General features: G+C 36.0%; 2 protein-coding genes across 2 annotated transcripts; one reads left to right on the top strand and one right to left on the bottom strand.

Annotated features, from left to right (window-relative positions):
- Nucleotides 1-1,248: 1,248 nt before the first annotated feature.
- Nucleotides 1,249-9,194, bottom strand: LOC148083949 (gamma-enolase). Its single transcript, XM_087787204.1, has 13 exons — nt 8,969-9,194; nt 7,066-7,151; nt 6,718-6,813; nt 6,591-6,649; nt 6,016-6,085; nt 5,736-5,869; nt 5,563-5,654; nt 5,349-5,479; nt 5,091-5,288; nt 4,339-4,540; nt 3,957-4,065; nt 3,826-3,884; nt 1,249-1,812 (listed from the first exon to the last, which is right to left on the bottom strand). The coding sequence occupies exons 2-13, from the start codon at nt 7,148-7,150 to the stop codon at nt 1,743-1,745; spliced, it is 1,305 nt and encodes a 434-aa protein (XP_087643330.1). The 5' UTR covers nt 7,151; nt 8,969-9,194; the 3' UTR covers nt 1,249-1,742.
- Nucleotides 9,195-11,861: 2,667 nt separating this feature from the next.
- On the top strand, nt 11,862-16,538 carry LOC148083948 (cell division control protein 42 homolog). Its single transcript, XM_087787202.1, has 7 exons — nt 11,862-11,945; nt 12,736-12,812; nt 12,983-13,087; nt 13,683-13,755; nt 13,818-13,927; nt 14,128-14,325; nt 16,251-16,538. The coding sequence occupies exons 3-7, from the start codon at nt 12,983-12,985 to the stop codon at nt 16,338-16,340; spliced, it is 576 nt and encodes a 191-aa protein (XP_087643328.1). The 5' UTR covers nt 11,862-11,945; nt 12,736-12,812; the 3' UTR covers nt 16,341-16,538.
- Nucleotides 16,539-26,036: the final 9,498 nt, after the last annotated feature.

Raw genomic sequence — 26,036 nt, 5'->3', positions numbered from 1 at the left:
TGACCAGCAGCATTTTGTAGTTTACGACAGTTCCTGTGTAAAAAGATCAAATGTTTGTTGAAACTGTTTCTAATAAACATAGAATTCTGCATCAAACTGTTGGCATTTTTAAATTCATACTGACAATCACATTCTTTCCTAAAGGGTTGAAATCCATCGAAGCATCAAGTCTTCTGGTCACATTGCTTTTCTTTCACAGTCCATCAGCATACATCTTTCAATCTGTTTTTTCATTTTCTGAAAAGTCCAAGAATTAAAGAGACTAGTCATTATAATCACATAAGATTGAGAAACAGAATCCTCCAATATTGCTGTAATATTTGCCACTGACACAAAATGCAAGCGATTAGCTGCACAGTTGGACAAGAGCGTTCCACATCTATTGAATTCTAGTTTTGCTGTAAAGTAGAAACTTGATCACCAATGTTCTATGTTCATTTAAGGACCAGTGATACCATGCTGTTTATGAGGCTGGTTTGTCTTAAGTCGGTGGTGAAAGATTCACTTTTGTTACCTACTTCTCATATTTCAACCTCGGGCGTCAAGATTTTGATATTTGGACTGAGCGTTTTTATTTTAAAATTAGTCATTAATTAGCCATTAATACTTAAAGTATGACTGAAAACAATTCTGCTTAAATCCTTGACCACCAACTTGTTTTGAGTTTTAGATTTTTTGCTTGATGGAGTTTGACACCTTTGTCCTAATGTAAAGCTATGTTTTATCAAGGTGAGAATTAAGTATTTGCTTAATCTTATAATAATAGAATATTCCAAAGAGAAAACTGCAATCTTGTCGCCCAAATGATCTCACTACTGTAACCCTCGGGACTCACCTAATAATGAACTAGGAAAAGTACTGTATATTCATCTGCAATTTCTCTTCCCGGAACACAATGTTTTAACATTATAATACATAATGTTGAGTAGAATCCAAAAACTACATATCAGTGTATTTAATCATGAACAATATGGACCCACTTTCTACTTTATTAGCTACACCAGCACTGGGCCGTGACCAGCAACTGCCTCAATTCTTCACGGTGTAGAGTCACTTTGAAAAATCCAGTGACCTGGAAGATGTCGTCACGGCAGTCATGAAGGAATGGACACATCGATGGTCATGTAGGAGCGAGACATTTAAAAGACTATTGCTATTATTAAGTATTTTTCTGGATCATTCAGTAAAGGATTTTGACAAACAAACGTTTCATATTTTTCAGAGAAAGCAAAGAAATTGACACTGAAGTGTGTTTAAAATGATGAATATTTTATTTCACATTATTGTCACAGCCAAGCTTTGTATTTTTTTTGTTTTCTTATCTTTCCTCCATCATCAGGAACATTAAGTATTTGTGGATTATTTAATATCATTCATCAGGGCGAGGGTGAGAAGAAAACTGAGACAAAAGTGCAGACGAGAAACATAAGTGACAGAAATGAGCTGCAGGAGTTTGGGTCCCTGACACCACAAGGTTTCTCTTCATGTAGATGATTTCACCTTTTTCTGCTGCAATTCTGCTCAAAAATACAGTAACAGTGCAAGTCTGGCTTAGTTTCATATTATTACAGTTTTCCCTGCATGTTCCTGTGAGTATTTATGTGTCTGTACAGCATTTTCCCTACAGCTATTAGTACTTTAGTGCATATTAACTTTGCGTGGCTCTTAAGTGTGTTTTTGTACATGGCTCGCTCTGCGTTCAAGTGTGTGTGCGTGAGTGAGTGTGTGTGTGTCATTCAGGTTCACAGGGCGCTCGGGTTCCTGAAGTTGTGACCCGCAAAGCGAGCCGAGTCGCCCAGCTCCTCCTCGATCCTGCACAGAGAGAAGAAAACTTAATGAACCGGTAATAAGAGGCCAGTCGTTTGTTCGCACAAAGACCTAGTTTCAATGTCGGGTTATTGTTTCCTTGCCTTATAATCTGTATATAATCACCTTACATATCTGTCTTATTTGATACTTAATAATATATTTGTTAAAGGAAGTATGACCCTGATTGCGATAAAGTCTTTTTAGTCTTGGCGATCTATTCTGGTTATCTCGTTGTTTTTTCTCATTCAACAAGCACTCCTTATTGAAAATCTCTTTAGAATTGTTGATGACAATTTCAAGTCTTTTGAGTCGACCAGTCTGCAGGCCACAGAAAATACCCTGGCAAGCTAGGTTTGGGCCACAGGCCTTGATTGGACACATGGTTAAACGCTTTACAAACAAAAAATACTTGCTTTCTTACATGTGATCGAGACAGCAATTCGAAACACCACTATAATGTAACGCTCTGTTCCGATGACAAATAGTTCCTTAAAAAATTTTTCAAATCTGTTTTGTACATTTTTGAGATATTTCAAATATATACAGTAGATGTAATAGAAGAACTTTCATAGCCTCCTCGAACGGGTAAAATATGCCTTTAACCCTACAATACTTGAAATGGCCCCTTAAGTGTTGATTTAAGTGTGTCTTAAATAGATGTTGGACTCTATTGTACTCAGTATGTGTCTGTTTGTACAAAACTTTTTTTTCAATGTGATTAAAGCTGGCTGGAGGAGGAGTGAACTCATTATGACGTCATAATGGACTTCGCTCTCGTAGCCTCCCGTTTCCTCTGATTTCAGACGGGGGAGAACTTTATAAAGTATTAAGTTCAAAACATGGTCATGATGTAAAATATTTTATGTTGGCCTCAATTTTTCTACACATGCTATCTTGAAGAGTCAGTCTTCAAAAAGATTGCAATGTTCATTGGGTAAGTAATTCATGTCTCTGCAGTTAGAATGTCATCATCCATATTATTATTTAACAACTATCCAGATAAGACGTCTCAAACTAAACTGGGCAGAGAAACAACAAAGATAAAATCTTATCAAGATTTGGTCGCCGCCTCGAGAGTCTTTCAGCTCGTTTTTGCACATCTTTGATCAAAATCTGATTTTGATACAGTTTTTTGTGGATTTTTGTGTTGTTTCACTGTTAATTTGGCCCATTTTAGTCCAATATTGACCTGTTCTATCTTTAGTTTACAATCAAACCACTATAAATAATAACATTTGATGAGATCATCTTCATTCAACGTACAAAGATGGAATTTCTTGCTTGGCCTGCATTAAAAAAAAGAAGGAAACATTAAATAAATGACTGCAAAATATTATTCTCAAAGGCTCTAAATGGCCCGCAGGCCACAAGTTCAAGACCTATGATCTAATAATAGTTTTGGATAAACTCTGGGTAGATAAATGTAGGTCATTCTGTTAAATATAAGTCAATGTTTTACTCTAAGCACTCCCATATATACACAAGTACTTCACAAGAAAAGAAGGTTCTTAGCAATATCAGCCTTTTTAAGTTTACAATACAAAACTACAGTGGATACACACTAACCTAAGATTTTGTGATCTTGTCTAAATTCCCATAACCCCCCTATACAGGAAACACCAGAAACATTTGCTCCCCCTGTTGGTTGGCTGCAGTACAGCATAATCCACAGTCCAAAAACAATCAGGGTCAATATGATAGTGTGTCTTTGTGTACATGTAGGTACTCGTGCATGTGTGCGCTGATTAGTGTTTATCACTCTCTAATTCTCTTGTAAATCTTTCTGCTGCCTCCTGCCTTTCCACAATAGTCTGATGGGATTAAGACCTTGAGCTGATCCCTCCTCCTCCTGCTCCCTCTCGTGCTCCTCCTTTTACTTTCTTACTGAATCCCATTGAGTCTGCTGCCCTGACTTCTCTCCATTCGCTCGCCATCCCACTCTCATTGACCACTTTTTGGCTGAGTTTCTGATGAAGAAATGTCACAAATCTATCTCAGAACAGATGAGTCACTGACCTCATGAGCTGGTTGTACTTGGCGAGCCTCTCAGATCTGCAGGGGGCGCCGGTCTTAATCTGAGAAACAGACAAGATTCAGACAAAGGGAAATGTGGTTGATTAATGTATTTGAAAAAGAAAAGTTTTTACCTGTCCAGTGCAGAGTCCAACCACCAGGTCGGCGATGAAGGTGTCCTCCGTCTCACCCGAGCGGTGACTCACCATCACACCCCATCCATTAGCCTGTGCTAGCTTACATCTGAGGGGTGTAGATGGGAGAGCAGACATTAAAAAAATCCAGGAATTAACCACAAAAAGACCCTTTTTACTCCTCTTAGTCCTGATTAAAGTTCATGACCACTCCAGTACCTTGACCTTTAAAGCATCCATCTAGAATGTCTCATTTCCCAGTTATTAATCTGCTTTTAAATGGTCTCTTATTAAGTAGAATAGTATGATGTCATGCCCACTATCTTTAGGATGATCACCATTCATTGAGTCAAAAAGTTGATAACTCTGTAATGGTACTTACGCCTGGATGGCCTCCGTCACTGATCCGATCTGGTTGACTTTGAGCAGCAGACAGTTACACGCTCGCTCCTCCGCCGCCTTCTCTATTCTCTTAGGGTTCGTCACGGTCAGGTCGTCGCCGACAACCTGGATCCCGACCTGGGCCGTCAGACGGGTCCACGCCTCCCAGTCGTCCTGGTCGAACGGATCCTCGATAGAAACCACTGACGATGGAGACATAGGTTTGTTTTTCTTGAACTAAAAATAAGTTTGTTTAATGCTTGCGTTCGTCAAATTATAGCTGATAAAAATTATTTTACCCGCTTAAACACACACATCTTTTGCAAATTTATGATGGAAAGAATTGATTTTATTTTTTCAATTATAAAATATGTAACTATTTGTACATATAAAATGTAAAAAGAAAAAAGTGGGAACCACAAAATTATTTTAATTAAACTAACTTGGACTTTAACTTTAGACTTTTTTTTTAACTTAAGTTTGTTGCAAAATAGTACAAAATAATTATAGGCAGATATCCATATAAATGCATAATACATAAACACCCAAACAATGTTGTTTTGCTTGTCTAAGACATGTGTAATTGTCTTAACTACCTCTTTTAACATCACAAATATTAAATAAGAAATATTTTTGCATGATTTAAACATGGCCATTGGGAGTTTATGTTGAAAACTGTAATGCAAAAGGGACTATCGATATGTCTATACGTCTGTCTGCTGTGTTTTACCAGTGTTAGCGAAGCCTCTTCACCTGGGTAGTTGTTGACAAAGTCCTGGTAGATGTCGGCCAGCTCTTCGCCACTAATGTGTCGTTCTGGATCAGGCGGAGACTTGAAGTCCAGGTCGTACTTTCCCTCACGGTAGAACTCGGATGCAGCCACATCCATTCCAACCACGACCTTTTCGGTGAACCCAGCCTTCTCGATGGCCGTTTGCAGCAGTTCCAGCGCTGCAGTCGACCACGAGCAGGAATTATATGGAAGCTAACTTTTTGCTGACTCGCGCTCACCTTCACTATTCTCCAGAATGTTTGGGGCAAACCCTCCCTCGTCGCCCACGTTGATGGCGTCCTGACCGTACTTCTCCTGTATCACACCCTTCAGTGTGTGGTAGAGCTCTGATCCTATTCTCAGGGCCTCCCTAAAAGGAGTCAGCCATTAGAAGTTCACTCATGGTAAAGCAAATTACACTCATTTTATATAACTGAGTTGATTCATTCTTACTTGAATGACTCAGCACCAACAGGAAGAACCATGAACTCCTGCATCGCCAGCTTGTTTCCAGCATGAGAACCCCCATTTATCACGTTAAAGGCCTAATTTAGAAAGATAGCGGTGAATGAATCCTCTCATTGGTCGGTTTAAGTTCGCATCTTAAAGTGTAAAACACATCTTACGGGAACCGGAAGAACCAGCTCTGTGTTTCCTGCGAGGTCGGCTATGTGGCGATACAGAGGAACCTCTTTCTCTGCCGCGCCCGCCTTGCAAATGGCGAGCGACACACCCAGAATTGCATTAGCACCGAACTGAGCTGTTACGGAGGAAAATGCACCAAATTGAAAGTCTCAAATGAATTTGAATAACTTATTTAACTTCAACTTTGTAACTTAAGTTCAAAAACTGAATTCATATTGACAACACGTGTTTTCCATTGGTTCCTTTACAGTCTTTACTCACATTTGTTTTCTGTGCCGTCCATTTCAATCATGGTGTTGTCTAACTGCTCCTGCTCGGCCACGCTGATGCCCTGCATACACACAAACCACACACTTACCAGCTGACAATCATTTATAAACCACTTACATCAAAACACTGACCTCACAATAAACACACATAAGCCATATTTACACGTTTTAAGTACAATAGAGGACCAAGGTTTTTTAACACATGAGTTATAAGTATATTTCACAAAAAATATATGATCTTGACTACCAAACACTGCCAATCCTACTTCTGATACTATGTCATCTCACTTGCAAAAATGTGTTCACTGTACTTTGTTAGTGGATGCAAACAATATTGCCTTGTTATTCTTTTAGGCTCAGTTCATCTCGATTATCTCTTTGTTTGTCCTCCTTCAACAAACAATCCTATCAAATTCCTCTCTATGGATCGACATGGACTTGAAACTACTTTGATTTTGAGCCAACCCACATGAAAGGACTAGGTCGTCCTGATGTGGACGACAGAAAGCCAAACACAGGACAACGTTCAACATTCATTTTGACGAAACTAATAGTTCCTTGACTCACAGAAGCGATGAGTGCTGGACCCAGGGTGTCATTGATATGTCCTACAGCTTTCAAAACACCTGTAGAAGACAACATTGGGTGAAGCTATGGATGATCGGAGGTTTCAACAGACAAAAAAAAAACACACCTTTGCCTTTGTAGCGACTTTTGTCTCCATCCCTAAGTTCCAGAGCCTCGTAGATCCCTGTGGAAGCACCGCTAGGAACAGCAGCCCGAAATAGACCTGGAGAGAAATTACTAAATAAAATACTTGCTAACTTAACATATGCAAAATCCTGCATCGCTATTTGAAAGTACTTTTTTAATGGTCATGTTCTTAATATTTGGATTCGGATAGCAGATTTCCATGACATTTTTTTCCGTCAATCAAAATCGAATGGAATATTTGCTAATTGATTATGGACAAAATTCCACTGACAGTATCCCTGGGCTTCTACTAACAATGTTGGGTCAGGATGTAACATGATGCTCTCACCTTTCTCCGTGCAAAGGTCCACTTCAACTGTTGGGTTTCCCCGGGAATCCAGGATCTCCCTGGCAACAATGCTGACAATCGACATCCTGAGGAACATGAAAGAAACCAGTTCATCACAGTGATTAACACTTCATCTTTATATTCAGCTTCTTCGAAATCATCCTAAATTGAGTCATGGGGGCAGCAGCTTCAACAGGGATCTCTAGACTTTCCTCTCTCCAGCTACATCATCCATCTCCCACTGGGGGACCCCCAAGGTGATCACAGGCCAGCTGGAAGACAGACCTGCCTAGATAGTCTCTGATTGGATCATTATAGCATTTGGACTAGAAAGTAAAGTATTGAAAGTGTGTATTGCGATAATTTATTTTTAAACAAAAATATATATTCCTGTAATTATTGCGCTTGTGGTTTTTTCAATGAATACATTTTTAAATAAACAAACACCATCAGGAATAAAGTGGAAAGTGTTGGAGGGGGGGGGGCTGATGATGTACTTTTAGGTTTTCAGTATTTGTCACTAAAAAACGCCATTCATAGCATCCTAAAAATTTAAGAATTTCCTTCCAGAACTGGCAAAGATATAGTCTCTCTATCCATCTCTGATTAGGAAATAACAAATCGAGAAGACAAACTTGTTGTAAATTGATAATTGTTTCTGCAAAGTAAGCATTATTGTTCATAGTAATAGCAGAAGAAGGTTAAATGGATGATTAGACCTGTGTTAAAGGTTTGTTTGCCACACAGAGTTAGTGATGGTTGCCGCATACCTACCGCTTAATAAAGACAAGGTGAAGAATATCATTAAAATGACTTCCTTTTAACGCACATCTCTCTCCCCTCTTTTTTTTCCTCCTCTCTCCCCGAAGTCTGGCTCCCTTCCATCCCTCCCTCCCTCATGTCTCGTTCCTCCTCTATTGCATAATTCTCCCAGCAGCAGACCTTGAATGCATCACCAAACCTTCATACTGCAGTGCTCACTCAGCAAAGATCTCACCACCAGGGGGGAGCGCAGACCCATAGGGAGACATGATGTCACGGAGGCAGGTAGAGCCTCGTCTCACGAGAGGAAACGGTTGATATTCCTCTCAAGTGCAGAGTGAGGTCAAACCTCCAGCCTTCCTCACGCGACCCACACTTATTGCTCAACCGTCACAAGGAGATCAATATCTTAGTCACCCCTTTAAAGGTGCATAAACACAAGGCAGCTATTGGACCCAGTGTGATGATGTCATCGAGACGTGGTCATAGCGCGTTGCTTGGTGCAAAAACAGGATCAGAGTCCAATGAAGCGAGAGATGTAAGAACAGGTTTAAACACGTCAGGTGAGAAGAGTTGATGATGGTGATGATGATGATGATGATGATGATGATGCAGCATAGAGGAAGTGAAGGAAGACAGGATTGAGCAGAGAGATGAATTATTAAATCAGCATTTTTGCTGCAGAAGAGAGAGGAAGGAGAGAGAAGGAGGAGAAAGAAAGAGTGATTTGAAGAAGAGAAGTAAGTGTAAGGATGACGAGGAAGAGAGGAAAGAAGGACTAAAAAACCGAGGGGGAGAAATGATTTGGATGGAAACACAGGGGAAGTGGACGTGTCTTATTTGAATGAAGCCGCAGCTACACACACTCTCACACAAACACACACCAACAGCCATTCCCTCCACATCCTACTCAGCTGATCTTCAATAACAGCAGACACACACTAAAACAACACATCACTCACATATAGAAGACTGGGTTGTTGTCAAAATCCCACTCTGTTCTCTGTCAAATTACATCAAATCACACACACACACACACACATGCACGGTCCACACATCACGACGCACAGCTTTATCATCATCAGAGAGACACACAATGATACACAAACGGTACCTAGAGGAGGATAAAGAAAAGGTTTACCTGCCGCTCGTCTTCTGTCTGCTGTGAAAACACTGGAGGCAGAACGATGGCGAGGAAAAGAGGAGGGGGTGCTCTGTGAGGGAGGGGGAAGGGCAATGACTCAGAGGAGATAGCAAGAGGAAGAGGAGCAGGGGAGGAGAAAAAGAGGGTTAATAATAAAGATTGATTACGGGCGAGCAGGGCAGCCTCCAAAAAAATCCTGCAGGTCTCAGTGATGGAGGTTAAAAATAGAGGGAGAAGAAGAAGGTTCTGGTGCTGCAGTGGAACACAGTGGACCCGTGTGAGATGGTTGTTACATAAGATGATGATGCTGTGAGACCCAGAACTCCCTTCAGCTCCCAAGATTGGCTGTGACAGCGTACCCGCGTTTTTATCCTCCATTACAAGCACCTGAGGATTATCATGGTGGACCAGGTTGAGCGTTAAATAGAGTTTGTACCGCAGAAGAAAAAAAAATTACACAAAAATATCATAAATCATGAAGCGTCCAAATAAATGAATTATTTTATTTCATGGGTAATTTCTCTTGTTCTTGTCTTTTATTTTCTATATATTCTCATCAGTTTTGTCTCATGACCTGATTATAACATAGCCATCACATTATCAATGATTAATATGTCAGAGTCAGAGAACCTGCTGAGGAGACTGAAGTACTTTGGTGAGAGCAGGAGCGTCACTGGTGTTGTCAGCCATTTTTTATGCTGTGGTCTGCTAAGACTGGCTTGGATCCAGACTGTACCCTGAAATACATCGAAGTGTTCCGTGAGAGGAGGATGTCAGTCAAGCAGAGACATGAGTCATGGACGAACCCTCTCACCCCATTACACAAGGGGCTTTGAGACTTTTGGAAAGAGTGTGAACTGCTTAGTCAATTGCTTGCTAGAGATTAAACAATGACTAAGTGAAAACACTCTGCAGCGCCTGATGATAAAATTCCAGGGTTGAGTCAGTACTTGGGTGACTTAGGCCAGTCTGTCAAACTGAGCCTGAGACACCTGGGTGTTGCATTTGACAAAGACATGTCTCTAGTTCAACACTGCAGAAAACTGACCAGAAACTGTTTCCTTCAACTGAGAAAAAATTTTAAATTTAGGAAAATTGTGTCACAACATGATCTGGAGCTTGTAATCCATGCGTTTGTGTCTTCTCGCCTGGACTATTGTAACAGTTTGTTTTCATGTCTAAACAAGAAGGAGCTGTCTCGTCTGCAGTTGATACATAACTCTGCAGCGAGAATTCTAACCCGCTCTAGTAGAAGAACTCACATTACCTGATCCTTAAAACTCTTTCAGGATCAACTTTAAAATTCTGGTTCTTACTTTCAGATCTATTCATGGTCAGGCTCCTCCTTACATCAGTGATCTGATCCAGCCTTACACCCCAGCTCGGGCTCTTAGGTCTGTGGATCAGAATCTGCTGAGGGGAGAGGAGAGAAATCCTTCCAGACGGTTTCTCCTAAGCTTCGGAACGATCTTCCTCTCTCTTTAGGCTAGTTGGAGTCTACTGACTCCTTCAAGAAACATCTTAAGACATTTTTATTCGTGCAGGCTTTTTCTTCATTTTTGAAGCTGTCTTGTTGTCTTGGTTTTTTAAAGTATGTATTTTAACTGTGCATTGTTTTGATAGTTTAAGCGCTTTGTGACCCTGGTCTGACAAAGGTGCTTTAGAAATATAAATGATTTACTAATTTCAGGACCTTTATATCTACATTATTATTTCTTTTGAATATCTATAAATCTGACATTGTAACTTCGGGCTAAAACAAGGATATATATTTAACCGTGAGTTTAAAAATTAGGTTTTAATAAAAAAGCTATCATTATGAATTCCTTCTTCGTTAAAAACTTTTTTTGCTTTGTTCACAAAAATAATAGGTTGACGCTGAAGGCATTTAAACTTGCTAACAATCTTAAAATAAGCTTTAATTCCTCCAGCTTTCTGACCATCTACCTCCTCCCAGATGTCTTGGCTAATAAGAACCGAGAAGTAAATTTGTCCCTCATCCGGAGGCTGAGCCTGATGTTCATTGACAGGAAGGCCGATAGTGTGTGTGTGTGTGTGTTTCTGCTGGGTATATCTCTGTCAAGCATTTATTGTGTGCGTCGGCGAGTGTGGGTATGTGCTGGTGAGAGTGTGTCAGTTCATCTATAATTTAATTCCTTACTTTAATAGGATTATCTTTGGGAGACAAGCAGCACATCGTCCTTGACATCCATCCACCCTGTTAGCCACGGGTGAGCGACTGATCCTGACACACACTTACACCACACGTGCACACACACATTGATACTGCTTTTGAGTCAATAAAAAAGGATAATTATGTGGAGGAAAGTTTCAAAAAACATCTCGGTAACAGAAAAAAAAAAATCCTCTTTTTTTCCGACTTTATGATTATTATGTCTTTTATACACAAGTTTTTTTTTCAAATATATATTTTTCTGAAGAGTCTAGTTGCTTTTTGTCTTTAAGTCTAAATACACTTTTCTATACAAGTACCTGCTACTTCAAGCCTTGTTATTTGACAACAACGTCCTTTGCTTCATTTCGCCTCTCTTCATGTCAATAAAGTCCTTCTTCTGAATCTCTGAAGAACTTATTTCGGCGACATCTCTCACCAAGTGAGCTGAAGACCTTTGGCGTTGAGGTCAGAACAGAAGCAGGAGATATATTAAAGCCTGAATATGATTGAAGACCAAAATGCTGCTGAAAGATCACTGACCTCTACCTCCATCTAGTGGTCAACTTTTATCACTACTCGTAAGAGCTTGATCACTTGGGAAAGATAATGAATTGACAAATTATTTTAAATTAACCAAAAATATACATTATTTTCTGTTTTACTTAAAATTCTTTGTAGCAACTCATATGAAAAGGTTAAGAAGTCATCCAGAATCAAAGTTCCGGTTACGGTTTATTGTCAGCGTCATGTCAGTCCGTGAACGCACCACAGTGCAGCCAACTTAAGAAGCAGCAAGAGGTGAGCTACGTTGCTAATGCTAACTTAAATACAAAGGCCATAAAACATTTTATATATTTATTTTATGTTAAAATATAATGACACACGCACTTTAAACTGACTCTGTTGTCCTAGTTTTATTATGTAGACCGTTTCTTTAATAGAAATAATGTTGAATTTGAATCAAGCTAACATTAGCTTTTGGTGATTTACTTTAATATTTAATAAGCTAACTGTTTAATAAATAATGAACATTCGATTGTTACATATTTAATCCTAGTTCTGTTCCACTTTTTTTTTTAAATACTGATGATGTGTTATGGATATTATGGTCTATTCCATAAAACAATATTTAATTATATTTTTAAAGGATTAAACAACTTATTTTTATTAGTTCTGCGATGGCTGTTAGTTCTGGATTTATCTGCATTTGGATTTGGAAGGTTCATGTTTACAATCGGGGTGTGTCAGAAGACATTTTTCAAATGTCAGACTGTTCACAAACTGATCATCAGGTGATGTGAATTCCTCCAAACAATGATCCAGTGAAGAAGAAGCCGGTGATTCGTAACCACGGTCCAGAATTTGTGACCAGCTCAGCATCTGTGAGGTCACAAGATGCCCTTTCACTGTGGAGTAAACACTGTGATACAGAGCTGCCACTGTGTCCGCCGCTGGGTCGTACCTGGACTATCAGCTGGCAGAGGAACTGTGGGAGGAATAGTTTGACTTTTAGAAGGAGGAGAGGCTGAGGTGACATATACTATCTATCTTAAATTGTTTTAATTAAATTCATGTTTTTATCCTGCAGGTTTTGGACAGTTGAGATTTATCGCTTTGGATCCTGAACTTTTCTTCATTCTGGTGTTCGTAAAAAACGGAATTCAGGTTTGTTACGTTGAAAATGTTTGTATGTCGTAACAACTGTTTTTCTCTATTTCCTGTTTTCTTCTACAGCATTTTAATGTCTTCCTCCACTCCTCCGCCCGCATCTCTTTATTCTTTTATCCACCCAACCCTTCCCACTGTTCATCTCTCATCTTGCAAACACTTCTCAGATGCAGACCATTAAGTGTGTCGTCGTGGGCGACGGGGCGGTGGGAAAGACCTGTCTGCTCATCTCTTACACCACCAACAAATTCCCTTCGGAATACGTCCCCACGGTGAGTTCAGGTTCAGGAAACGTCATTAATGACATTATTTTTACACTTGTTAGAGTTGACAGTTAATGAGAGGTGTTTAGTTCAGCTTCAATCCCAAAAAGACAGTTTTCTTGTTTATTTTCTCATTTGAAGCAAACAATATGTAACATTTTTATTCATATACTCTGTAATGATTGCTTTATTTCAAACACTATCTATTATATCAACACACCCTTCATACGTAACTGTCTTGGCGACCATCCCGGAGAGTCTTGGAGTGTCATGTGACTACCAAACATCTTTACAGCAGTGGGTCAGAGACAGTGTTTTAATATGAGGTAGTCAATAGGAAGAGAAAACAAAAGTTTCATTTTGTTTACAAATGTACTTGTCGATTTGGTAATGGCGCACCAGTCATTTTATATTTTGCAGTAACACTTTTCTGGCACACGGGGTCGCCAGAAGCAACATTTTTTAACCTCCGTTAAACATTGACGGTTTAGAATTCATATTAAACAAGATTAATTTTAACAAAAATAAAACAAGGTCCAGAGTGACGAGAGTTGAGATCATAAAATGTAAGCAGCCCTTTCTTATCTCTTCTCACACCCCTCAGGTGTTTGATAACTACGCGGTGACAGTGATGATCGGAGGAGAACCCTACACTTTAGGACTCTTCGACACTGCAGGTGACAAATAAGTAAATAATTCATTTTTTTCTTGGTTTAACAATCACGTTTCCTCCCTGTAGGCCAGGAAGACTACGACAGACTGAGACCTCTCAGCTACCCTCAGACGGATGTCTTTCTCATCTGCTTCTCTGTCGTGTCGCCGTCTTCCTTCGAGAACGTCAAAGAGAAGGTTTAACTATGAGCTGGTTTACTTGTTTTATTTTTAGCAAAGACAGGATTCATACTTTGGTATGGACCTATTTTAACATAATAACAGCCATAAATTCCACGTTAAATTCAAGATAAACAAACCCTGATCACCGTCAAAGTTCTCTTCTGTAGTTCCTTTAAGATAGACGTTCATAATTCGTCCCCCTGTTCCTCTCACAGTGGGTGCCGGAGATCTGCCACCATTGTCCGAGGACACCGTATCTGCTCGTGGGCACACAGATCGACCTGAGAGATGACGGCAGCGTTTTGGAGAGGCTCGCCAAGAACAAACAACGACCTTTAACGTGGGAAAGTGGCGACAAACTCGCTCGTGATCTGAAGGCAGTCAAGTATGCGGAGTGTTCAGCTCTGACCCAGGTGAGGCAGACGACCGCATCTTAGATTTTGGTTTCCTTTTACTGGCTTTATGTAGACGTTGGTTAATATCTATGTTCTTCTATCTAAAGTTATAGCTTTGATTTACTAAATAGAAATCTTGAATGCTATTTTTAGTTCTTATTTAAGGGCAACTAAAGTGAAAACCCAACTCTCCTGACTCACTCACATTTTTCAAATGTTCAATTTTTCCTCTCCAAGCTGCAGTAATATGGAAGTATATCAGTGCCATCAGAATATTGAATGGTTGAATTTATTTTTTCACATATTGAAAGGTTGAATTTATTAAAATTATTCAATATTTACATTTTAATTATTCAATATTTGTTATATTTTAATTTAGATTATTCAATATTTGTTATATTTTAATTACAATTATTGAATATTTTTTAATTCGATGGGTTTTAAATTCTTTACAATTTTTTTTGCATTTTATGCAATATTAAAAATACCAAGCGTTTTAAATTCAGCATAACAGTGCCACCAGACAAAACCAAACAAGTACCGAGTTACTGGATCATACTTGCATGCATAAACGATCAGGTCATCACTGCTGCATCAGTTTAGATATTTTAATGATAAAGTATCAACTTTGTTTTAACGTCTGGAGTTTAAATATCTTTTTTACATGATACATTAACACAAATACTTTTTTAACAGAGACGATCTTGTTTGAAACCTCTTGAGAGGAAGTTTAACAAAAATAAAACTGCAAATCACCTTCAAACCTGTGGAAAAGTTCACACATTTTTATGATATGTTCATTCTTGATACATATGGACGTTGACATGTATGCACGCTCTCATAGAACATGAGGCTTCGGGGTTCGAACCTGCCACTTTTAAAGAAAGTACCTTTTAACAGAACAAACGTTATAAAGAGAGTCAGTCTCACCAGATATGAGTTAATTCTAAAACATGACATCGCTTGACTCAGATAAACAGACGTTGTGGAAAAGGATGTGACCATGAAATTAAAACATCATTCCTGTTTAAATTCCTTTGACATCAGAATCTACTGATTGATCGTAAGATGTAGTTTAAGATGTTTAAACTCTAGACGTTAAAACAAAGTTGATACTTTGTCATGAAAATATCTACTGATGCAGCAGTGATGATGTCACCTGATCGTTTATGCATGCAAGTATGATCCAGTAACTCGGTACTCGTTTGGTTTTGGCTGGTGTTTTTTTTAATGACTGAATATAAAATGCTTCAGATTTTTTATTTTTTTTATTTAAAAGGCTACAAATTAAACCAAATATTTAATAATTGAAATTCAAATATAAAAAATATTGAACAATTGAAAATAAAATATAACAAATATTGAAATTTCAATTATTTAAACCTTTCGATATTTGAAAAAGTAAATTCAACCATTCAATATTCTGATGGCATTGATGTACTTCCATGCAGTAAGTCCCTCATTATGACCATGTTTTGAAGTTATTACTTTATAAAGCTCTCCCCCGTCTGAAGTATATATTTCAATTAATTTACTTCCTCACGTAAGTAAGGAGTTTGACATTTGTTGCTCTTTAACAAAAATTAAAAGAGAAAACTACCGAATCATCGTGAGCACATACATCTGCTGAGGAGCACATTTCCAATGACTACTTCAAACCTTCTATGATTGCCTTAAAAAGTAGTGTCTTGACAGGGAATTGAACTGACATGATCTGGATTTCCTGTTTCAAAACAATCTGACATCAACTATCAAACCAAAAAAGACAATTTGGGCTGAACCATTAAATATGAAAATATCTTCTGGACATTTTAAGTTTGTAATGCTGTAAAAAACATAACCTCCTTGACAGAGGTAATCATGGCTGATCCTTAAATGTTATTGTTAATAAAATATGATGATAAATGAAAGTCATTGATTGCTCTGTTCTTTACTTTTATCAGCGAGGACTGAAGAACGTCTTTGATGAGGCAATTCTGGCTGCACTGGAGCCTCAGGATGCCAAATCCATGAGTCGATGTTTCATGTTGTAGAGGTCGAGCTGTGGACAAAGTGAACCTGGTGGTGATGCATGAAATTACAATTACAATAATTGTTTTTTTTACTGCATGATGACTAAAACTTGTTTTTTAAGATGATTATTTTCGCTTTTGTTTAATTTACCATAACATAGGAAATGAGTTTGTTAAACTGACTCACAAAGAGAAAATTGGATTAAACGTGTAAAAACATCCTCTCAGGTTTTCTTCATAAATGTAACATTAAATTGCATTTGCTAGCCCGAGCAACACCAAAGATACAAAGATATTTATAGGAAATGATGTTTATATGTATGTGTGTGTATGCGGGTGTAGGTCCTTGCACCTAAAATGTGTTAGTGTCTGTGTTTAAAACAAACGCTACTGTTCAATCTTTTCTATGTGTTATATTTTTTAGGTATCATTTTTTCAACGTTTCTATTTTTATACATAAGAACCGACAATGAAAACGTTCTATGGTTGGGATCAATAGTTGTAGTATCGCACAGTGTCCGCTAAAGGGAGCTGTTTCCCCTGGTTTGACACTATCGGTATGCAAATTGAAAGTTTTGATTGACAGAATTGCAACGGCTCTTTGTTAGGCTGGGGTGGGAAATCCCGACATGCCTTGCGGCTACTACCACGTTGTGCGTGTGAATGCTTGGACGGCTACTATTCTAAACAGACGAACATTTTTAAAGCTTATTTATGACTTTTTAATTGAGTATTTAAAACTTTGGAATAACAGACAACCCAGATTACACGTATGATAAATATGACTATTTTCTAAATTGTACAAAAGCTGTCTCCAGAATAAATATTGACATGCCAGCACCAGACAATATAATGTCTCAGATTAACATAACAGCGTCAGATCACATGACACTGCTAGAAAAGTTAGCTACAGGTTATGTGACATCTCATGTACATTTGATATTTTCCTGTTTTAAGTATCCAGTATGTGGAATAACAGATGATTTAACAGTATGGCTCTCGTATATTTGACAGATTATGTCACATTTCAGGATTATTTCACACATCTGATGTCTGTTTTTGCTCTATGGCTCTTAAATATGTAACAAATGATGTGACAGTTCAAGTTTACTCCTAAATATGTAACAAATTATGTGACAGTTCAGGTTTACTCTCAAATATGTAACAGATTATGTGACAATTCAAGTTTACTCTCAGATATGTAACAGATTATGTGATATTTCAAGTTTACTCTCAAATATGTAACAGATTACGTGATATTTCAAGTTTACTCTCAAATATGTAACAGATTATGTGACAATTCAAGTTTACTCTCAAATATGTAACAGATTACGTGATATTTCAAGTTTACTCTCAAATATGTAACAGATTATGTGAGAATTCAAGTTTACTCTCAAATATGTAACAGATTATGTGAGAATTCAAGTTTACTCTCAAATATGTAACAGATTATGTGAGAATTCAAGTTTACTCTCAAATATGTAACAGATTACGTGATATTTCAAGTTTACTCTCAAATATGTAACAGATTACGTGATATTTCAAGTTTACTCTCAGATATGTAACAGATTATGTGACAGTTCAAATTTACTCTTAAATATGTAACGGATTATTTGAGAGTTTAAATTTACTCTCAAATATGTAACATATTATGTGTTAGTTCAAGTTTACTCCCAATTATGTAACATATTATGTGACAGTTCAAGTTTACTCTCAAATATGTAACAAATTATGTGATAGTTTAAATTTACTCTGAAATATGTAACAGATTGTGTGTCAATTCAAGTTTACTCTGAAATATGTAACAGATTATGAGACAATTCAAGTTTACTCTCAAATATAAACAAATTATGTGACAGTTCAAGTTTACTCTCAAATATGTAACAAATTATGTGACAGTTCAAGTTTACTCTCAAATATGTAAAAAATGATGTGACAGTTCAGGTTTACTATCAAATATGTAACAGATTACGTGATATTTCAAGTTTACTCTCAAATATGTAGCAGATTATGTGAGAATTCAAGTTTACTCTCAAATATGTAACAGATTATGAGAGAATTCAAGTTTACTCTCAAATATGTAACAGATTATGTGAGAATTCAAGTTTACTCTCAAATATGTAACAGATTATGTGAGAATTCAAGTTTACTCTCAAATATGTAACAGATTATGTGAGAATTCAAGTTTACTCTCAAATATGTGACAGATTATGTGAGAATTCAAGTTTACTCTCAAATATGTAACAGATTACGTGATATTTCAAGTTTACTCTCAAATATGTAACAGATTATGTGAGAATTCAAGTTTACTCTCAAATATGTAACAAATTATGTGATATTTCAAGTTTACTCTCAAATATTTAACAGATTATGTGATAATTCAAGTTTACTCTCAAATATGTAACAGATTACGTGATATTTCAAGTTTACTCTCAAATATGTAACAGATTATGTGAGAATTCAAGTTTACTCTCAAATATGTAACAGATTATGTAACAGTTCAAATTTACTCTCAAATATGTGACAGATTATGTGACAGTTCAAGTTTACTCTTAAATATGTGACGGATTATGTGACAGTTCAAGTTTACTCTCAAATATGTAACGGATTATGTGACAGTTCAAGTTTACTCTCAAATATGTAACATATTATGTGAGAATTCAACTTTACTCTCAAATATGTAACAGATTACGTGATATTTCAAGTTTACTCTCAAATATGTAACATATTATGTGAGAATTCAACTTTACTCTCAAATATGTATCATATTATGTGAGTATTCAAGTTTACTCTCAAATATGTAACAGATTATGTGAGAATTCAAGTTTACTCTCAAATATGTAACAGATTATGTGAGAATTCAAGTTTACTCTCAAATATGTAACAGATTACGTGATATTTCAAGTTTACTCTCAAATATGTAACATATTATGTGAGAATTCAAATTTACTCTCAAATATGTAACAGATTATGTGAGAATTCAAGTTTACTCTCAAATATGTAACAGATTATGTGAGAATTCAAGTTTACTGTCAAATATGTGACAGATTATGTGAGAATTCAAGTTTACTCTCAAATATGTAACAGATTACGTGAGAATTCAAGTTTACTCTCAAATATGTAACAGATTACGTGATATTTCAAGTTTACTCTCAAATATGTAACAGATTACGTGATATTTCAAGTTTACTCTCAAATATGTAACAGATTATGTGAGAATTCAAGTTTACTCTCAAATATGTAACAAATTATGTGATATTTCAAGTTTACTCTCAAATATTTAACAGATTATGTGATAATTCAAGTTTATTCTCAAATATGTAACAGATTATGTGATATTTCAAGTTTACTCTCAAATATGTAACAGATTATGTGAGAATTCAAGTTTACTCTCAAATATGTAACAGATTATGTAACAGTTCAAATTTACTCTCAAATATGTGACAGATTATGTGACAGTTCAAGTTTACTCTTAAATATGTGACGGATTATGTGACAGTTCAAGTTTACTCTCAAATATGTAACGGATTATGTGACAGTTCAAGTTTACTCTCAAATATGTAACAGATTATGTGAGAATTCAAATTTACTCTCAAATATGTAACAGATTATGTGAGAATTCAAGTTTACTCTCAAATATGTAACAGATTACATGATATTTCAAGTTTACTCTCAAATATGTAACAGATTATGTGAGAATTCAAGTTTACTCTCAAATATGTAACAGATTATGTGAGAATTCAAGTTTACTCTCAAATATGTAACAGATTATGTGATATTTCAAGTTTACTCTCAAATATGTATCAGATTATGTGACAGTTCAAGTTTACTCTCAAATATGTAGCAGATTATTTGAAAATTCAAGTTACTCTCAAATATGTAACAGATTATGTAACAGTTCACATTTACTCTCAAATATGTGACGGATTATGTGACAGTTCAAGTTTACTCTCAAATATGTAACAGATTATGTGAGAATTCAACTTTACTCTCAAATATGTAACAGATTATGTGAGAATTCAAGTTTACTCTCAAATATGTAACAGATTATGTGAGAATTCAAGTTTACTCTCAAATATGTAACAGATTATGTGAGAATTCAAGTTTACTCTCAAATATTTAACAGATTATGTGAGAATTCAAGTTTACTCTCAAATATGTAACAGATTATGTGAGAATTCAAGTTTACTCTCAAATATGTAACAGATTATGTGATATTTCAAGTTTACTCTCAAATATGTAACAGATTATGTGAGAATTCAAATTTACTCTCAAATATGTAACAGATTATGTGAGAATTCAAGTTTACTCTCAAATATGTAACAGATTATGTGAGAATTCAAGTTTACTCTCAAATATGTGACAGATTATGTGAGAATTCAAGTTTACTCTCAAATATGTAACAGATTACGTGATATTTCAAGTTTACTCTCAAATATGTAACAGATTACGTGATATTTCAAGTTTACTCTCAAATATGTAACAGATTATGTGAGAATTCAAGTTTACTCTCAAATATGTAACAAATTATGTGATATTTCAAGTTTACTCTCAAATATTTAACAGATTATGTGATAATTCAAGTTTATTCTCAAATATGTAACAGATTATGTGATATTTCAAGTTTACTCTCAAATATGTAACAGATTATGTGAGAATTCAAGTTTACTCTCAAATATGTAACAGATTATGTAACAGTTCAAATTTACTCTCAAATATGTGACAGATTATGTGACAGTTCAAGTTTACTCTTAAATATGTGACGGATTATGTGACAGTTCAAGTTTACTCTCAAATATGTAACAGATTATGTGAGAATTCAAATTTACTCTCAAATATGTAACAGATTATGTGAGAATTCAAGTTTACTCTCAAATATGTAACAGATTACATGATATTTCAAGTTTACTCTCAAATATGTAACAGATTATGTGAGAATTCAAGTTTACTCTCAAATATGTAACAGATTATGTGAGAATTCAAGTTTACTCTCAAATATGTAACAGATTACGTGATATTTCAAGTTTACTCTCAAATATGTATCAGATTATGTGACAGTTCAAGTTTACTCTCAAATATGTAGCAGATTATTTGAAAATTCAAGTTACTCTCAAATATGTAACAGATTATGTAACAGTTCACATTTACTCTCAAATATGTGACGGATTATGTGACAGTTTAAGTTTACTCTTAAATATGTAACGGATTATGTGACAGTTCAAGTTTACTCTCAAATATGTAACAAATGATGTGACAGTTCAAGTTTACTCTCAGATATGTAACAGAGTATGTGACAGTTCAAGTTTACTCTCAAATATGTAGCAGATTATTTGAGAGTTCAAGTTTACTCTCAAATATGTAACAGATTATGTGACAGTTCAAGTTTACTCTCAAATATGTAGCAGATTATGTGACAGTTCAAGTTTACTCTCAAATATGAAGCAGATTATTTGAGAGTTCAAGTTTACTCTCAAATATGTAACAGATTATGTGACAGTTCAAGTTTACTCTCAGATATGTAACACATTATGTGACATTTCAAGTTTACTCTCAAATATGTAACAAATTATGTGACATTTCAAGTTTACTCTCAAATGTGTAACAGATTATTTGAGCGTTCAAGTTTACTCTTAAATATGAAGCAGATTATTTGAGAGTTCAAGTTTACTCTCAAATATGTAACAGATTATTTGACAGTTCAAGTTTACTCTCAGATATGTAACACATTATGTGACAGTTCATGTTTACTCTTAAATATGTAACGGATTATTTGAGAGTTTAAATTTACTCTCAAATATTTAACAAATTATTTGAGAGTTCATGTTTATTCTACAATGTGTAACAGATTATGTGACAGTTCAAGTTTACTCTTAAATATGTAACGGATTATTTGAGAGTTTAAATTTACTCTCAAATATGTAACATATTATGTGTTAGTTCAAATTTACTCCCAATTATGTAACAGATTATGTGACAGTTCAAGTTTACTCTCAAATATGTAACAAATTATGTGATAGTTTAAATTTACTCTGAAATATGTAACAGATTATGTGTCAATTCAAGTTTACTCTGAAATATGTAACAGATTATGAGACAATTCAAGTTTACTCTCAAATATAAACAAATTATGTGACAGTTCAAGTTTACTCTCAAATATGTAACAAATTATGTGACAGTTCAAGTTTACTCTCAAATATAAACAAATTATGTGACAGTTCAAGTTTACTCTTAAATATGTGACGGATTATGTGACAGTTCAAGTTTACTCTCAAATATGTAACAGATTATGTGAGAATTCAAATTTACTCTCAAATATGTAACAGATTATGTGAGAATTCAAGTTTACTCTCAAATATGTAACAGATTACATGATATTTCAAGTTTACTCTCAAATATGTAACAGATTATGTGAGAATTCAAGTTTACTCTCAAATATGTAACAGATTATGTGAGAATTCAAGTTTACTCTCAAATATGTAACAGATTACGTGATATTTCAAGTTTACTCTCAAATATGTATCAGATTATGTGACAGTTCAAGTTTACTCTCAAATATGTAGCAGATTATTTGAAAATTCAAGTTACTCTCAAATATGTAACAGATTATGTAACAGTTCACATTTACTCTCAAATATGTGACGGATTATGTGACAGTTTAAGTTTACTCTTAAATATGTAACGGATTATGTGACAGTTCAAGTTTACTCTCAAATATGTAACAAATGATGTGACAGTTCAAGTTTACTCTCAGATATGTAACAGAGTATGTGACAGTTCAAGTTTACTCTCAAATATGTAGCAGATTATTTGAGAGTTCAAGTTTACTCTCAAATATGTAACAGATTATGTGACAGTTCAAGTTTACTCTCAAATATGTAGCAGATTATGTGACAGTTCAAGTTTACTCTCAAATATGAAGCAGATTATTTGAGAGTTCAAGTTTACTCTCAAATATGTAACAGATTATGTGACAGTTCAAGTTTACTCTCAGATATGTAACACATTATGTGACATTTCAAGTTTACTCTCAAATATGTAACAAATTATGTGACATTTCAAGTTTACTCTCAAATGTGTAACAGATTATTTGAGCGTTCAAGTTTACTCTTAAATATGAAGCAGATTATTTGAGAGTTCAAGTTTACTCTCAAATATGTAACAGATTATTTGACAGTTCAAGTTTACTCTCAGATATGTAACACATTATGTGACAGTTCATGTTTACTCTTAAATATGTAACGGATTATTTGAGAGTTTAAATTTACTCTCAAATATTTAACAAATTATTTGAGAGTTCATGTTTATTCTACAATGTGTAACAGATTATGTGACAGTTCAAGTTTACTCTTAAATATGTAACGGATTATTTGAGAGTTTAAATTTACTCTCAAATATGTAACATATTATGTGTTAGTTCAAATTTACTCCCAATTATGTAACAGATTATGTGACAGTTCAAGTTTACTCTCAAATATGTAACAAATTATGTGATAGTTTAAATTTACTCTGAAATATGTAACAGATTATGTGTCAATTCAAGTTTACTCTGAAATATGTAACAGATTATGAGACAATTCAAGTTTACTCTCAAATATAAACAAATTATGTGACAGTTCAAGTTTACTCTCAAATATGTAACAAATTATGTGACAGTTCAAGTTTACTCTCAAATATAAACAAATTATGTGACAGTTCAAGTTTACTCTCAAATATGTAACAAATTATGTGACAGTTCAAGTTTACTCTCAAATATAAACAAATTATGTGACAGTTCAAGTTTACTCTCAAATATGTAACAAATTATGTGACAGTTCAAGTTTACTCTCAAATATGTAACAAATTATGTGACAGTTCAAGTTTACTCTCAGATATAAACAAATTATGTGACAGTTCAAGTTTACTCTCAAATATGTAAAAAATGATGTGACAGTTCAGGTTTACCATCAAATATGTAACAGATTATGTCACGGTTACAGATTATATGAAAAATCTGTTATATCTCTCAGATCTATTGCTCTCAAATATGCGACAGTTCCAGATTATATGACACATCTGACGTATGTTTCCAGTCTATTACGCTCAAATATGTAACAGATTATGTGACAGTTCCAGATTATATCACACGTCTGATATATGTTTCAGGTCTATGGCTCTCAAATATATAACAGATTATGTGACAGTTACAGATTATAACATCTGACATGTGTCAAATCTATATCTCAGTTTCAGTTTCAGTTTATTTAAAAGGACACAAGATTACATGACATATCGGATATACAGTATGTTTTTTGGTCAGTGGATTTTATATGAGTAACAACTCCAGCCAGACAACTGCAGATTAACTGAATGTCAGCCCTAGATTAAGTCACAGCTCGAAGTTTTAGCGTCAGATTAAGCGACACTTCGAGTATATTTAAAACCTTCAGATTAGAGACTCCTCCATTAAAAAGTAGATCTTTTCCACAGGTCTTGTTTACCGGTGACAGATTACCTGACAACACCGACACATGTTAAGATACTCAAGGCTATTGATTTCAAAGCTAGTGCTTCACTAGGTGGCGCTGGCGCGAGCGGCTTCTATCTTGTCTGTTGACTCTGGAAGTTCTTCTTTGACGTGTGAACGACTCGATCACCTGACTCCTACTGAAGCTGTGTCTCTTCATGTCCCACATGATGATTCATCTTCATTTGGCGGCATGTTGTCGCCTTGCTGACTCAGCTTCTGCTGTTCCTGATTATTATTGGATGTCCAGTTGACCTCATTATAAGTGTGTTGTCAGGGGCAACACACCCGGAAGGGTGGGGGTGGAGGTGGGGTGGGGGGTGGTGCTTCATCATGGGACAGAAACCTGACCTATTCTGTTCCTTGTGATCCTGAACACGTTCAAAACATTGTGTTGATTTTTGTGTATTGATGAAGTGCATTCTTTAAGGCAACTCCCGTGTGTGCGCTTGTTCCTCGTGTCGACACTTAAAAGTTCTTTGTGTCATCTTTCTCCCCGAATGTGTGTGTCCATGTCTGTGTTTGCGTTTGTGTTTGACTTTGAGAACATGCTAGCCTATAATTTGTTGTCTGTGTTTTTGTGTGTGTGTGCGTGGGAGGTTAGTGTGTGCTGGGTCTTAATGTAGCAGCACGTGTCGGTGTGTGTACAGTCAGTGCCTTCATCTCTGACATAACTGGTTGCCATGTGTACTGTGCATTTGACTATTATGGGGTGTTCTTTGTTTTGTCACGACGTGCCCTGGTATGGAATCGGAGGGGGGGAGGGGAGCCGTGAGCGTGAGCGTGCACGAGCGCGTGCACGGAGGGTTGCATATGCGTGCGAGAAGGAGGTATGTGTGCTTCGCTGGTGTGTGTGTGCCGGAGATGGGTGGGGGTTGCTTGTGTACTAGAGTGCATGTGTGTGTGTGTGTGTGCGTGCGTGCACTCGTGCGCGTGCTCGAGTGTTTGTGTGCAGAGTAAGTAATAAGACGGAGAACAAAATGGCCGACCTCGTGTACGTGAGGCCCTCTGCATCATTTAGATGTTGCAGAGTAAGAAAAAAAAAAAGATCTTAAAAGTTAAAAAGTTCAACACCTGCCCCATGAGGATACGAACCCGTCAAATTCACACTCTTTTGCAGTCTTTTTTTTTTTTTACTATCTTCTAAAGAAATTTCAGAAGTTACCTGAATCTCAACGTGCACGAGTGAGCGAAGGAACGAAAATGTCAGATCC

Source organism: Callionymus lyra, chromosome 3, assembly GCF_982586985.1.
Source record: "Callionymus lyra chromosome 3, fCalLyr1.hap1.1, whole genome shotgun sequence".
Taxonomy (NCBI): domain Eukaryota; kingdom Metazoa; phylum Chordata; class Actinopteri; order Syngnathiformes; family Callionymidae; genus Callionymus; species Callionymus lyra.
The sequence above is the reverse complement of the archived record's forward strand: the minus strand, read 5'-3'. Positions and strand labels throughout refer to the sequence as shown.

Coding starts and splice junctions, on each gene's coding strand:
- LOC148083949 (XM_087787204.1), bottom strand. CDS start 7,150: ATGTCGATTGTCAGCATTGTTGCCAGGGAGATCCTGGATTCCCGGGGA. Junction 6,650..6,717: donor AAGTCGCTACAAAGGCAAAG/GTGTGTTTTTTT, acceptor TGTCTTCTACAG/GTGTTTTGAAAGCTGTAGGA. Junction 5,480..5,562: donor GTTGGTGCTGAGTCATTCAA/GTAAGAATGAAT, acceptor GACTCCTTTTAG/GGAGGCCCTGAGAATAGGAT.
- LOC148083948 (XM_087787202.1), top strand. CDS start 12,983: ATGCAGACCATTAAGTGTGTCGTCGTGGGCGACGGGGCGGTGGGAAAG. Junction 13,088..13,682: donor CTTCGGAATACGTCCCCACG/GTGAGTTCAGGT, acceptor CACACCCCTCAG/GTGTTTGATAACTACGCGGT. Junction 13,928..14,127: donor TCGAGAACGTCAAAGAGAAG/GTTTAACTATGA, acceptor TTCCTCTCACAG/TGGGTGCCGGAGATCTGCCA.